The sequence below is a fragment of the Mastomys coucha genome, unplaced genomic scaffold (assembly GCF_008632895.1).
Source record: "Mastomys coucha isolate ucsf_1 unplaced genomic scaffold, UCSF_Mcou_1 pScaffold21, whole genome shotgun sequence".
NCBI classification, from domain to species: domain Eukaryota; kingdom Metazoa; phylum Chordata; class Mammalia; order Rodentia; family Muridae; genus Mastomys; species Mastomys coucha.
The window spans coordinates 34,702,984-34,719,216 of record NW_022196904.1 but is presented as its reverse complement, the minus strand read 5'-3'; the positions used below and the strand labels follow the sequence as shown (position 1 = coordinate 34,719,216).

At 38.8% G+C, this 16,233-nt stretch overlaps 1 protein-coding gene across 1 annotated transcript; it reads right to left on the bottom strand.

Moving 5' to 3' along the window:
• Positions 1–4,597: 4,597 nt before the first annotated feature.
• LOC116100483 (zinc finger protein 120-like) lies at positions 4,598–8,082 on the bottom strand. The gene is made up of 4 exons (XM_031384287.1): positions 8,049–8,082; positions 7,782–7,842; positions 4,751–5,645; positions 4,598–4,666 (listed from the first exon to the last, which is right to left on the bottom strand). The coding sequence occupies exons 1-4, from the start codon at positions 8,080–8,082 to the stop codon at positions 4,598–4,600; spliced, it is 1,059 nt and encodes a 352-aa protein (XP_031240147.1).
• Between the last annotated feature and the right edge of the window lie 8,151 nt (positions 8,083–16,233).

The following is a 16,233-nucleotide window of genomic DNA, read 5'->3' as shown; positions in this document are numbered from 1 at the left end:
AGAGATAAGGCAAGGAGGTGTCCGGCTGGCCAAGACGCCTGAGACACGCCTGGCCAGACATTGAGTGATGGACCTTGTGCCATTTGGTTTTCTTAAGTGTTAGCTAAGGGTCAGTATGAACTTTGAATAGCACTCTCCCCTCTTGTTAGGAATTTCACGTTTTTTTAAGAATTCTCAACTCTGATCTGCACGAACGACATTCAACATAGCCAATCATGTATAGCCACACCAATTCCTTTGTCTCCCCAGACCTTTTTCCTATAAAATCCCCTAACCTCTGAGATTCATGGTCAATTCCTGGTCTCCTGTGTGAGATCGGGGGTTGAACCAGACCTCTGAAATAAAAATGCCTCATGTTATTTTACATCAAGATGGCTTTTTGTTTTTCTTGGGTGCATGCCTCCTAGGACTTGAGCGGGAACTCTAGCCTGAGTCTTTCACTCAGGATAGTGACACATGATAATCAAGAGTTCTATGTAGACCTAACTAATTACTGACATCCAAGCCAGGCTGAATAATAAACCACAACTCTAGGGAATTTGTGAAAATATGACAGACAATATCAGGAAGAAGAGCCCCCACCCATTCACAGACACCCTTACTTGAAATGTGGGATTACATGCTGTCCAGTATTTAAATAAACAATGGACCACTTCGTTGACAGACATATCACATTATATATACTGAAGCAGAAACACATCTACCACCAAGTAAAAGCATGACAGAAGAAACCTGCAGCCATAGAAGCAATATAAGAGCTACCAAATGAACCTTAGTAAAAGGATTTGTCACACATTCAGCACACTTTCAACACCAACTTCAAAACTGTCAAAATACAAACCACATGTGGATATGAATCATCAGACTTGCATGAACATATTATTACCTGATATCAAGATGACAAAGCCTTTAAAATATTTACAGGGCTAGAGCCATGGACAAACATTTAAGACAAGTTCATTTCCAGGACCAAGGGTCAGTTTTTTGATGAAGTCCTGTAATTCGAGCTCCAAGAAGATCCAAGGACTAATATCCTTTAGTACCAGCATGGAAAAGCACAAAGCCACATAAAGATACACTGACATCACATAACTAAAATTAAAACAAATCATTAAACAATTACAGTTTCACTCACACATGATTTTCTTGTGTAACCATTCATTCCTGCAATAAAGGTGCTGAGGGATCTAAAGGGTTACCAAAAGTTTTTCCTCATCATGATTTGATTCATGCAACAGAAAGTAAGAATGTATGTTCGCAGTCAGAGAAATCAGTTCTTCTAAGCTGATCATATCATTTGGGAAGATTTAGGAAAGGCTGCCCTCATGGAAGAAATCTTTCACAGGGGTTAGGCTTGAGAATTTACATCCACACGCCATTTCTTGTTCCCACTCCTTGTTACATGCTGGAGGTTGAAGATGTGAGCTCTGAGCTTCCCTTTAACTGCAATGTCTGAAACTTGTAACGATACTTTGATGGTATGAACTATAAGCCAAATTAAACTGCTTTATAAGTTGCCTCAGACATTCTGTTTTATCACAGCAACAGAAAAGGTACTAATACATACCCATAAAGTTTTACACCTGGAAGAGTTTTTTGTGTAATTGAAGTGTGAAATCTAAAAGGGTTAACTTTTGTCCAGATGAATTTGCAGGTGCTTGAATAGATTGTTGACATTTGTCAGATTTTTTTTTTCTCCAGGATAAATAATCTTACATAATGGAATGTGTGTTGGTTAATAGTCTTACCAAATCCCCTTCATTATGAGTTCTTTCAGGTCTTCAAACATTACTGTGAAACGTAAAGGCTTTAACAGATTGATTACACACAAAAGGTTTTATTCTTGTATAAAGACTACACTGACTCACCCGAAAACAAGAATATACCTTCTTCTCAGCAGCACCTCATGGTACTTTCTCCAAAATTGACCATATAAGCGGCCACAAAACAGGCCTCAACGATACAAGAAGATTGAAATAATCCCATGCATCCTATCAGATCCTATCACCCTTAGACCACAGACTAAGGGTGGTCCTCAATAGCAACAGAAAGGCCACATACACATGAAAGCCGAACTACTCAATGGTAACTTGATCAAAGAACAAATAAAGAAATTAAAGACTTTTTTAGAATTTAATGAAAATGAAGGCACATCATACCCAAACTTTTGGGACACAATGAAAGCGGTGCTAAGAGAAAAACTCAGCTCTGAATGCCTCCAAAAAAGAAACTGGAGAGAGCTTACTCTAGTAGCTTAACAGCACACCTGAAAACTCTAGAACAAAACGAAGCAAATACACTCAAGAGGAGTAGACTGCAGGAAATAATCAACCTCAGGGCTGAAATCAACCAAATAGAAACAAAAGAACTATACAAAGAATCAACAAAATCAGGAGCTGGTTCTTTGAGAAAATCAACAAGATAAACCCTTAACCAGACTAACCAGAGGGCACAGAGACAGTATCCATATAACAAAATCAGAAATGAAAAGGAGAGATATAACAACAAAAACTTAGGAAATTCAAAAAATCATCAGATCCTACTACAAAATCAGAATTCTATAATTCCTTCAAAGAAGGCCTAATACCAATACTCTTTAAACTATTCCACAAAATAGAAACAGAAGGAACACTACCCAATTCATTTTATGAAGTCACAGCTACACTGCGTATTCTCCCTTGGAGATGAAACAGTTTCTGTCTAATCAGGAACTTGTCACAATTTCCTTTCACAGTGGACTCATGAGATTTTTTTTCCTACTTCTACCATGTTTAATGTTCCAAATAGACTTTAAAACTGGTTGAGTGCATATTACTTTTCTTTTCTCTCTCTCTGTCTCTGTCTCTCTCTCTGTCTCTGTCTCTGTCTCTCTCTGTCTCTGTCTCTGTCTCTCTCTCTCTCTCTCTCTCTCTCTCCCTCTCTCTCTCTCTCTCTTTCCCCAAGACTGGATTTCTCTGTGTATCCCTGGCTGTCCTGGAACTCACTCTGCAGACCAGACTGGCTTTGAACTCAGAAATCCACCTGCCTCTGCCTCTCAAGTGCTGGGATTAAAGGTATGCGCCACCACTGCCCAGTGAGTGCATGTTACTTTTAGCTTCAGAAGATATCATATATATTTAAAAGGCATTTAACTATTATAAATTATTTTGATGTCATAAAAAACTTCAGTACTGAGTTGTATATTTTAAAATAAATTTTATTAGCTTAATTAAAAAGACTACACTGAAATGTAAAACTTTAACACAATTAAGTAAATTTATAGGGATTCTTTGCAGTATGTTTTCCTCTGCTGCTACATGCAAAGGCTTAATTAATATGGTAATATTAATTACATTCATAGGGTTTCTCTCCAGAATGTGTTCTTTAGTATTAGACTACTATGATGTGCAAGCCTTTACTACAGTGAGTCCATTTATAAGGTTTCTCTATAGTCTGTGTTTTACATTCAGTGATAACTATTATGTGCTGCGAAGGGTTTACCACATTGCTTGCATTCATAGGATTTCTCTCCAGTATGAATACTGTCATGATGACTATTACAAAAATGTGCAAAAGCTTCAACATATTAGAGACATTCATAGTTTCTCTCCAGCGTGATTTTTTCATGCCTTTGAAGATGACTGTGATGTTTAAAGGCTTTATCTCATTGATTATATTTGTAGGGCTTCTCTCCAGTATGTGTTTTTACATATTCAAAGATGACTATGACATGCAAAGGCTTTACCACACTGAATACATTCCTAAGTTTACTGTCCAGCATGTGTCCTTTTCTGTATTCACTCATAACTGGGATTCACCATATTTAATACCTTCATGTTGTTTCTTTCCAGAACGAATTCTTTCATGGCATTGAAGATGAATGTGATATGCAAAAGCTTTATCACATTGATTGCGTTCATAGAATTTCATTACAGTATGTGGTTTTTTGTTTTTATGTATTCAAAGATGATCATGTTATGCAAAGGCTATGCCACACTGATTACAGTCATAGGGTTTCTCTCCATTATGTTTACGTTTATGTATTCAGACATAACTGTATAGTTAAAAGGCTTTACCACTGTAAGGATCCATGACTCCTGATCATAACCTAGACTCAAATAGTATGCAGCAGCAAAGAGTGTTTATTCTGCAGAGAATCTGAATGCAGAGGCCTAGCATATACCAAGATGGAAAACAGGTGTGGACTTTTCAGGGTCAATTTAAAAACCGATAGGGTAGTAGTGGGTGACTTTTACCATTCTTTTTCTTGATTGGTTGGTTCTATCTTGATGGGTGTGGTGCCTTTGTGATTGGGTAATGCTCTGAGGGATTTGGGGGACTTTAATTAGCTAAGTGGTAGGATAGCTTCTAAGGCTGCCCAAGTGAGAGGTGGTTCTTCCTGGAATTGACTTGTTTGACACTTTTCCAGTTCTGGAAAACACAAACTTAGCTCAGTTCCCCCAAAGTGCCAGATTGAATCCTGTTATGGAGTCAACCTGGCTCTGGCTAACTGAGCCCTTTTACTACTTTGATAACACTTCTAATAATAATTTCTAATATCTGTTCCTTTCTCCATTAAGAGATAACTGTGATGTGCAAAAGCTTTACCACATTTCTTTCATTCACATGGTTTCTCTGTAGTATGAATACTTTCATGATGATGAAGACTACAGAAATGTGCAAAGATCTTACCATGTTAAATATCTTCACAGGGTTCCTTTCCCAGATGACTTTTTTTATGTTTCCAGAGACTACTGTAATACGCAAAGACTTCCCCACAGTGATTACATTCATAGGGCTTCTCTCCGGTATGATGCCTTTTATGGGTTTGGAGACTACTGTGACGTGCAAAGGATTTACCACATTGATGACATTCATAAGGTTTCTCTCCAGTATGTGTTCTTTTATGTATTTGGAGACTACTGTTTTGTGAAAATGCTTTATCACATTGATTGCATTTGTAAGGTTTCTCTCCAGTATGTGTTCTTTTATGTATTTGGAGACTAGTGTACTGTGTAAAGGCTTTATCACACTGATTACACTTGTAAGGTTTCTCTCCAGTATGAATTCTTTCATGAGTTTGAAGATGACTATGAGATACAAATGATTTACCACACTGACTACATTTATAAGGTTTCTCTCCAGTATGTGTTCTTTTATGTATAAGGAGATGACTCTGTTGTGAATAGGCTTTATCACATTGATTACATTTGTAGGGTTTCTCTCCAGTATGTATTACTTTATGTATTTGAAGATAATTGCTTTGTGCAAAGACTTTACCACATTGATCACATTCATAAGGTTTCTCTCCAGTATGCGTTCTTTTATGCAAGCGCAAAGTACAGTGATGTGCAAAGGCTTTGCCACATTGATTACATTCATAGGGTTTTTCTCCAGTATGTATTCTTTCATGTATTCGAAGATGACAGTGTTGCGAATAGGCTTTATCACATTGATTACATTTGTAGGGTTTCTCTCCAGTACCTGTTCTTTTATGTATTTGGACACTAGTATGACATGCAAGGGTTTCACTATGTTGAAAGCCTTCAGAGGGGTTCTCTTGAGTTTGAATTTCTTCATGCTTTTGAAGATGACTGTGATATGTGAAGGCTCTATCACATTGTGTATATTCATAGGGTTTCTCTCCAGAAGGGTGTCTTTCATGCCTGCAAGAATAATTGGGACATGTAAAAGTTTTATCACATTGATTACACTGATGAATTTTTTATCTGTATGAATTTGGTCTAATTGTAAAGTAGAATCAGATCTTAAGGTTTTATCACATTGTTTAGCCTTCATTGTTTTGTATCATTAGAGATACCTATGATGGTTAGGGCATTTATTACATGGCTCGTGCTTATAGCAGACTTTTTCTAAATGAAGTTTTTCACATATTTGAAGAGAGCTACAAGAACTCAGAGCTTTACCACTCTGGTTGCATTCATAAATTTTCTTTATTTTATCTTTTTGTAGAACATGATTTTAATATTTTCAACTGTTAATATTCAACAGACAGAATAATTATTTTAAGATATATATCATTGTTATTTCTCCCTTTTCATTTCTGATTTTATTAATTTGGATACTGTCTCTGTGCCTTGATTAGTCTGGCTAAGGGTTTATCTATCTTGATGATTTTCTCAAAGATCTAGCTCTTGGGGCTGGAGAGATGGCTCAGCGGTTAAGAGCACTGACTGCTCTTTTGAAAGTCATGAGTTCAAAGCTCAGCAACCATATGGTGGCTCACAACTATCCGTAATGAGATCTGATGCCCTCTTCTGGGGTGTCTGAAGACAGCTACAGTGTAGGAATAAATCTTAAAAAAAAAAAAAAGAAAAAAAAAAACCTAGCTCCTGGTTTTGTTGATTCTTTGTATAGTTTTAGCCCTGAGTTTGATTATTTCCTGCTGTCTACTCCTCATGGGTGTATTTGCTTCTTTTTCTTCTAGAGCTTTCAGGTGTGCTCTCTCCAGTTTTTTTTTTGGAGGCACTTAGAGTTATGAGTTTTCCTCTTAGCACTGCTTTCATTGTGTCCCATAAGTTCTGGTATGATGTGTTTTCATTTCCATTAAATTCTAAAATGCCTTTAATTTGGTCAAGGAAGAAATAAAGAAAAAATCATAAATTTTCTTACAGTGAGTCATACTGTATTTGAAAAGTCAAGGATAAACAAAATTTTTACATTCCTAATACTCATAGGCATTTTCTGCAGTATGAGTTTGTGGTTTCATTCTCAGTGAAGTTGAAAAACTAAGTGATTACAAACCTGTATCACATTCAGAAAGTCTACTCAAAGTGGAGACTACCACATACCTTTTAGTAGTTCTAGGAAAGGGAGATACTTTGCTTCTTTTCCTATGCTCATATGGCCTGTATCCAGTATGACATATGATATACCCACTAGAAAATAACAAATAAGAGGTTTCCACATTGCATTCAGTTTGGCTTTTTGTTCCTCACAGACATGAAGTGTAGGGGAAGGATTCAGGTTTCTCCACAACAGAATCCTTAATGCTCATAAACTTCCCTTCTCACCAAACTTAACAAATTTAAGACAAGTATATGAGTAACAGCAGCTTTACTATGGACTGTTTGCTTATTAGAAAGTTTTGGACATATACATATCATCTATTCAGTATGTAAACACTTTGCAATATCTGAGTGGTATGAAAGTACATGGAATGGCAGTTCTACAGTGTCACTCTAATGATGATATGATTCAAACAGTTATATCTGTTAAGAAATACTGTTGGGCCAGTTAGTAGTGGCACACACCTTTAATCCCAGCACTTGGGAGGCAGAGGCAGGTGGATTTCTGAGTTCGAGACCAACCTAGTGTACAGAGTGTACAGAGTGAGTTCCAGGACAGCCAGGGCTACACAGTGAAACCTTGTCTAGGGAAAAAAAAAAAAGAAATACTGTTGGAGCTGAAGAGATGGCTCAGCAGTTAAGAGCACTAGCAGCTCTTCCAGAAGTCCTGAATCCAATTCCCAGTAATCACATGGTGGCTCACAACCATCTGTAATGGGATCTGATGCCGTCTTCTGGTGTGTCTGAAGACAGTGACAGTGTATATTAAATAAATAAATAAATAAATCTTAAAAAAAAAGAAATTCTGCATTGAGGAATGGCTTGTAAGCACAAATCAACTACATGACATAGAGGTACACGGCCTTAGAATTTAATAACCACTAATACACTTAAAGCTATGCTTATTTACACTGTTGCTGATCTCTAAAATTTCCAGAATACATTAATTTTTCTTCTTAAGCATATTTGAATCAGGTTTCAAAGAAAAATTACCTTCCATATCTTTTATCCCTTTGACAATGTTCTTCAATATTATGGTCTTCCCAATTGTATCCTAAAATGTAGTACCAGAAAATGTATGATATATTATTAGAAATTAGGCAAAATTTAAGTTACTATCTTCAGTGAACCATAGAACCATGCCTGCTTTATTCACCTCATTCTTCCTCATTCATTCTCATTCAAGATTACAGAAGATCATCAATAACCAAGAAACAGTTGTTCCCTTATTTTAAAACTTGAAGAAAAATTCAGATTTACCTATAGCAATGAAGTTCCTGTAGGTCTCCAGCATCACATCTTTGTAAAGTCTCTTCTGAGATGGATCCAGCAAGGACCACTCCTCTCGAGTGAAGTGTATATGCACATCATCATAGGTCAATGCATCCTAAAATATCCCATACATGTTTACAACACAAAGTATGATAGTGATAGCACTGTAAGGAATACTTCATTGACAATATATTCATATAATTCATGTGATTCCCACACTAAGTAGATGACAGAGAAATCCTAGTATAATCACCAAATCATTTTAGAAGAAAACCATTTATGAAGAAAATCATTTTATGAGGTTCACCTGCCATTGCTGTGCCCTTTGAACAGCATATAGCCTAGCAAAAGAAATGCCGAGAAAGAGATAGATAGATAGATAGATAGATAGATAGATAGAGAAGCAAACAAAGGAACAGTATTGAGTATACATCAGAGAAATTGTTTGAACAATTACTAACCAGAAAAAAACAATGAACACATGGGGAATCTAAGCACTTCACCAGGCAGAGGCACCTGTATCTCACTGACTTGAATACCAGCCTGGTCTATTAAACAAGCTCCAGGACAGCCAGAGGTACCTCTTAAGACCCCGTCTCTTTTGCAAAAAATGATCAAACAAACAAGAAATATAGAAAAAAGCCTCAGAAGTTTGTTTTCTGAACTTCCTACAAAGAATTAAACATTCACACTAGTTTAATTCTCTATTCATATTCCAGGAACCTGAAATTCCCCAGTTTAAACTGTAACATTAATAGGATCTTACTCAAATGCAATAGATGTTTAAAATTATAATGAACAAATGAAAGCATTATCAATGTAAAAGTTGATCATAAATAAACAACATAGGGTAGGGAGAAATGGATCAGTGACTAATAGACTTGTAGTCTTAGATAGAGGACTCAATTGCCAGTACTTACCATGGAAGCTCAGAATGATTCATTACTCCAAGTTTAGGAGTTCTGAGGCCATCTTTTGACTATAGTGAGGACTAAGCCCAGCGAGGTGCATATGCATGCATACATTCAAAATAGTCATAGTCATTCTAATATTCCAAAACAAACACATCATGTAGAAAGAATGTACACTCTTACAATCAAATGAATCAAATGTATCAGGAAGTATTAATGAATACATGCTATCTTGGGAAATAGAATAATACTGTCTGCTAAATTTCATAAGTCAAGATGTGGGTGAAGAGCAGGATAACAGCATATGCTTGGCATGAGCAAAAACATACATTCCAGGCCCATAGGCCAATAATACAAAACCAGAAAAGCAAGGCACGTTGACCAATATATAATCCTAGCCCGAGGGAGCCAGACAATTCGATCTCTAAATTCTAGGCCTTTCTGGTCTACACACCTACTTTTAGGGCTACATAAAGAAACCTTGTCTTCAAAAAACAGAAACAACACAATTAAAACTATAACAACATCAGGCTAGCAAAATAGGGTAGCATTGAATAAGAATTGCTTCTACACAATCATATTTGATTTAGGGATAGAGTCTATAATGCTAACAGCATGACAGCATGATAAAGAAGCTGACTGATCAATTTCAACCACAAAATAGTAGACACAAAGAACAAAAAATGGATTAGATCTATAGACACTCCAATCCTATCCTCAAAGAGGAATTTCTTCTAGACAGGCTCATCTTACACAAGTTTCAATAAGCTCCCTGCAAAAAGTCATTGAAGATAAACGAGTGTTCAAAGACATCATCTCAGACAGGGAGATTTTTCATTCAACTACTGAGTTCTGACTTTGGTCACTATAAGTTCATGGACATCCTTTGATGAAAATGCTTGTACTCTAACTTCAGTGATTCCCATATTCTGCAACAACTTGTACCCTGTTCAAATGCCAAGGTCACTTTTGACACTCAAGGCAGTCTTTTGACTGACACATCTTGTAAAGTCAGAAAACAATTTCTATCTTTCCAACATACAGTGGCGCAGAACACCTATTCCCATTCCAATAGAAAGGAATGGATATACAGTGAGAGAAGACTGAACCAATGCAAAACAGAACCCCAGCAGGACAAACGCCAAATCCTGTAGTTCTGTCTCAGACTCATGCAGCTTCAGGTTCAAAGGACTCAGATGCTTAGATGGCCCTACTCCTTCAGCTTCTCATAAATCTTTCTCTTTCGTTACTTCCAGTCCCTACACACATCTGTCCATGGCAGATGTCTCATCACTTAGATAGATCAATATCTTGTGGTCTTAAACTACAACTCAGGCTTCAACCTCAGTTTCATTTAGGGAACTCTTACAAAGTCTCCTCAGCACAGCTCTGATTCAGTCAAACACAGATGGCTAGAATAAGTGAGCAACTAATACCACACACTGAGAATTCATGACATTACCTTTTTCATCTTTCTTGTTTCCAGAACCAGCACAATATAAGTGGTCCTGCCAAGTTTGGCTTCTAAGTTGTGATGATGGACCCTGCCATGCTTGGACCACAGTTGCAATAGGTTTTCTATAAAGATGCTTCCTGGGACTCTGAATCACTTTGCCTATTCATTACATTAATCCAAGTCTTAGCAGGCACCTGGGAGTGGTGGAGCTGCCTTTAATACCAGCACTTGGGAGGTAGAGGCAGGCGGATTTCTGAGTTCAAGGCCAGCCTGGTCTACAGAGTGAGTTCCAGGACAGCCATGACTATAGAGAGAAACCCTGTCTAGGGTTGGGGGGATTCTTAGCAGGAAAGTGTGACCTTTTGGGCACCTTCTTTGGCTTTCAATGGAGAACAAGAGCCTTCTTTTTAATGGTGATAACTTCCTTGAAAATTCCTGCCTGTTTCAGCACTTGACTGCCATAGAAACTACCTAGTACTGTTCTTTCTTTCTCTCTCTCTCTTTCTCTTCCTTTCTTTCTTTCATTCTTTCTCTCTTTCTTTCTTACTTTCTCTCTCTCTTTCTTTTAAGATTTATGCATTTATTTTATGTATATGGGTACACTGTAGCTGAACAGATGGTTGTGTGCCTTCATGTGGTTGTTGGGAATTGAATTTTTAGGACCTTTGCTCACTCCGGTCAATGGGGCTCGCTCAGTCCCTGTTTGCTCTGGCCTAAAGATTTATTTAGTATTATATATAAGTACACTGTAGTGCCGGGCAATGGTGGTGAATGCCTTTAATCCCGGCACTTGGGAGGCAGAGACAGGAGGATTTCTGAGTTCGAGGCCAGCCTGGTCTACAGAGTGAGTTCCAGGACAACCAGGGCTACACAGAAAAACCCTGTCTGAACCCCCCACCCCCACCCCCAAAAAAGAGAACAAAGTAAAATTTTCTCTACAGAGAGTCCCCAAGCCAACAAAAACTCAAGGAACTAATAACATAATATAGCAAAATTTCAAAGTACCAAAATAGGTAAATGTCAGAGGAACAACAATACAATTAAATTATAGTTAGTAAAATAACATAACATAATTAGATGAGTGTGGCAATATCCCTAATATCACTGATAAAAGGAGAGACAGATATATGCCTATAAATGATAGTCCTTTAAACAAAAATACCACAGAAGTACAGTCAAACCAAAATCAAAGAAATCATTGGCCAGCACTCATCGTAAGCTCTTTCCTTTGCCAATAATAGATAATATATTGTGCATAGAGAGTTATTCTGATTGGAGAGAGTTCCTTAAAACATTCTACTGTTTGTTTCAAAACTGGACAAAATAGTTTTGACTACTTAAAGTATCTCATTCTCTGATCATAAAGAAAAGAGTATCGGGCTGGCGAGATGGCTCAGCGGGTAAGAGGACTGACTGCTTGCTCTTCTGAAGGTCCTGAGTTCGGATCCCAGCAACCACATGGCGACTCATAACCACTGGTAATGAGATATGACACCCTCTTCTGGTGCATCTGAAGACAGCTACAGTGAATTTCACCGGGGATGGAGCTATGGGGTGGAGCGAGAGGGCTGGAGCGGGCCAGAGCAGGCCAGAGCAAGCCAGAGCGAGCAGGGGTCCTGAGTTCAATTCCCAGCAGCCACATGATGGCTCAGGGACATCTGTACAGCTACAGTGTATTCACACACATAAAAATAAATAAATAAATAAATAAATAAATAAATATTTAAAAAAAAGAAAAAAGAAAAGAGTATGTGTTAGGATCACTTAGACACCATTTTGTTTCCTATGATTGAGGAGATGCGCACTTTTAAAAACTAAATGCAAGATAACAGATTATCCAGCTAAAGAGCTTGTTTTGCTCTTTTGAAAACAAGTCTGTCCTCAATTTTATGTATGTATTTATGTGTATGAGAGAGAATGCTTTCCATGTGTGTACAGGTAACACACCAGAGAAGAAGTTGTCAGATCCTCTGGACTTGGCATAGCAGGTGTTTATGAGTCTCCTCACTTGAGAGTTGGTATCTGAATTCAGGTCAACTCCAAGAAGAATATTTACTGAGTGGCCTGCCCAGCCCACATAGTACTTTTTATCTAATAAACAAAAGATGTATTACAGATCAATAATAAAAACCTAAATGAAGCTAAATACATGATCTCTGGAAACCTGAAGTCTTAGTATTAAGATGTTGGGTATGGGACAAGGTAGGATGCCTCCAGAACTTCCCCACTCTCTGTTACGTGGGACCTAATACTCATGGTTGGCCCTAGTGCTGCAGCTTCCTCTCCTACTGTCCATGCCTCAGGTAAATACCACAGACAATCCCACCTTCCCATCCTGTAATGGCTTCCTGTTTGTCAACTTGACTATGTCTGGAATGAATTACAATCCAAAATTGGAGGATTTACCTATAATCTAGATCTCGAGACTGGAAGACACAAGTTTCTGTCCTGGATTTTGGCATGGAGATCTTGAGTCACAGTGGCCATGAAAAACTTCGGTGCAGGCAAGGGAGTACATGCCTTTAATCCGAGACTCAGGCAAGGAGGTCCCTGAATTCAAGGTCATCATGGGAGAAAACAAGTCCCAGATCCAGGTATGGTGGTAACCACCTTTAATCTGGGCCACACCTTCTGCTGGAGACCTACAGAAGGACATTAGAAGGAAGATTTGCTCTTCTTCACTTGCTCACATTTACTTGTTACCACATCCGTTGGAATCTACTTCTAAAAAAAAAAAAACCCAGCTGAAACAAGTAGCCTGTGAGGTACTGATCAACTACTAGATTCTTAGACTTTCCAGTTATAGCTGACCATTGATGGGGCAGTTTGACCACAAACTGTAAGTCATCACAATAAATTCCTTCAATATAGAGAGACATTCCATACGTTCTGTGACTCTAGAGAACCCTGACTAATGCACATCCCTTCCTGCTAATCTCTGTGTCCTGGCTACAAACTACGGTCAGACACCTGCTGCTTAACTACAGGCCATGCCTACCAGAAGACTAGGTAGTCTGTACAAAGACTTATCCTGGCTGGGCAGTGGTGGCGCTTGCCTTTAATCACAGCTCTTGGGAGGCACAGGCAGGCCTGGTCTACAGAGTGAGTTCCAGGAGAGCCAGGGCTACACAGAGAAACCCTGTCTCGAAAAGCCAAAAAGAAAAATGAAAAAAAAAAAAAAGATCTATCCCACTATCATTTACCGGTGACTATATTCTTAGTCACCCTTAGCACTACAACCGAATCCCAGGGAAGCTTCCTCTCCCCGTGTCTATCCCTTCTGTAGATAATACATACCATCCCAACTTGCCCTTCCTACTCTACCTCATTTCTGTTAAACCACATGCCATGTTTGCCAGAAGACCAGGTAGGCTATCCACAGATCTACCAATGCTATCAGTTACCCCAGACCCAGTCTTCACAGTTGTCCTTATCACTGGACTAGAACAGCAGAGGCAATGGCACCACTCCCTTCATCTGTACCTCCTACGGATAACTAAGATCATGTCTCCCTGGCCTCCTCATCATCAAGCCTCCAACACCAGCAAGCATTCTCACTTGAACATGCCAGCCAAGCAGGCCAGTAAAGTAGGCAACATTCAGCCAATACACTGTCCAAAACTACAGAGGGCAAACAGAAACCCAGGAACAAAACTCCCTTCCAAGACAAACCCAGAAGTCAGAGCCTAGACCTAAAATCACTCCAAACCCAGATGCCTAGACACCAGCATAGGCATATAATCAGTAACCGCCAGGGAAATTGGTCAGCAACAGAACCAAGCTCTCCTATCACAGCAGGTCGTGAATATTCCAACATAGTTGAAAGGACAAGAAAAAGACCTTAAAACAAATATATGAAGATGACACAGGTCCTTAAAGAAATCCAGGAATACACAATGAACCAATTGAAAAAAAATCAAGGACTGGTGGAGATGGCTCAGCGAGTAAAAGCACTGACAACTCTTCTAAAGGTCCTGAGTTCAAATCCCAGCAACCACATGGTGGCTCACAACCACCAGTAATGAGATCTGACACCCTCTTTTGGTGCTGTCTGAAGACAGCTACCGTGTACCTACTTGTAATAATAACTAAATCTTTTTTAAAAAAAGACAGAGGCTAACAGAATGGACATTAAAACAGGATACCTCGGCTGGGCGTGGTAGCGCATGCCTTTAATCCCAGCAACTTTGGAGGCAGAGACAGGCAGATTTCTGAGTTCAAGGCCAGCCTGGTCTACAGAGTGAGTTCCAGGACAGCCAGGGCTATACAGAGAAACCATGTCTCGAAAAACAAAACAAACAAACAAAAGAAACAGGATACCTCATTCTGATGCATACAAGAAACCTACCTCAAAAATAACAATAGCCATTTTAAGGGGCTGGAGAGAGAGCTCAGTGGTTAAGAGAACTGACTGCTCTTCCAGACATCCTGATTTCAATTCCCAGCAATCACATAGTGGCTCACAACCATCTGTAATGGGATCTGATGCCCTTTTCTGGTGCGGCTGAAGATAGTGACAGTGTACTCATATAAACAAAATAAATAAATCTTTAATAAAAAAAAAGTTGGGCAGTGGTGGCAAACGCCTTTAATTCCAGAACTTGGGAGGCAGAGGTAGGTGGATTTCTGAGTTGGTAGTCAGCCTGGTCTACGGAGTGAGTTCCAGGACACCCAGGGCTACACAGAGAAACCCTGTCTCAAACAAACAAACAAACAAACAAACAAAAAAGAAGAACTATAAAGGCAAGGTTTACCCCCAGAATGGAGATGGAAGAGAGAGTATCAGACATCTAAGGTATAATAGAAGAAATGGATACATTGATCAAAGAAAATGTTAAATATACAAATGTTCTGGCACAATATATCCAGAAACTTTTGGGTATTATGAGAACAACAAAAACTATGAATAACAGGAATTGAGGAAGGATACCAGCTCAAATGTCTAGAAAATATTTAAGAAAACTATAAAAAAACTTTTTAACCTAAAGGAGATGTTGAGGAACATACAGAATATCAAATAGATTGGACCACAAGAGAAAGTTCTCTTGCCATGTAATAATCAAGACACTAATCATATATAATAGAGAATATTAAAAACTGAAATGGGAAAAAACAATTAACTTATTATATCTCTGTCTTCTAGAATTATACCTGTCTTCTCAAGAGAGATTGTGAAGCCAGAAGGGCTTGGACACAGAGTCTATGAAACCACAGAAGCCAGCCCAGGGCTCGGACACAGGTTCTATGAAACCACAGAAGCCAGAAGAGCTTGGACACAGATTCTATGAAACCACAGAAGCCAGCCCAGGGCTCGGACACAGATTCTATGAAACCACAGAAGCCAGAAGGGCTTGGACACAGAGTCTATGAAACCACAGAAGCCAGCCCAGGGCTCGGACATAGGTTCTATGAAACCACAGAAGCCAGAAGGGCTTGGACACAGAGTCTATGAAACCACAGAAGCCAGCCCAGGGCTCAGACACAGATTCTATGAAACCACAGAAGCCAGCCCAGGGCTCGGACACAGGTTCTATGAAACCACAGAAGCCAGAAGAGCTTGGACACAGATTCTATGAAACCACAGAAGCCAGCCCAGGGCTCGGACACAGATTCTATGAAACCACAGACGCCAGCCCAGTTTACTAAACCTAGAAAACTTTAATCACCATAAATGAAAAATATTTACATTGAAACGATATATATCTACAAATACAACCCTAAAGAAGGCGAAGGAAGGAAAAATCCAACATAAGGAGGTTAGCTACGCACATGAAAACACAGGAAATAAGTAATCTTACGTTATCAG

Coding starts and splice junctions, on each gene's coding strand:
- LOC116100483 (XM_031384287.1), bottom strand. CDS start 8,082: ATGCTGGAGACCTACAGGAACTTCATTGCTATAG. Junction 7,843..8,048: donor CAGGAACTTCATTGCTATAG/GTAAATCTGAAT, acceptor ACTACATTTTAG/GATACAATTGGGAAGACCAT. Junction 4,667..4,750: donor AATGTAATCACTGTGGGGAA/GTCTTTGCGTAT, acceptor TAACATGGTAAG/ATCTTTGCACATTTCTGTAG.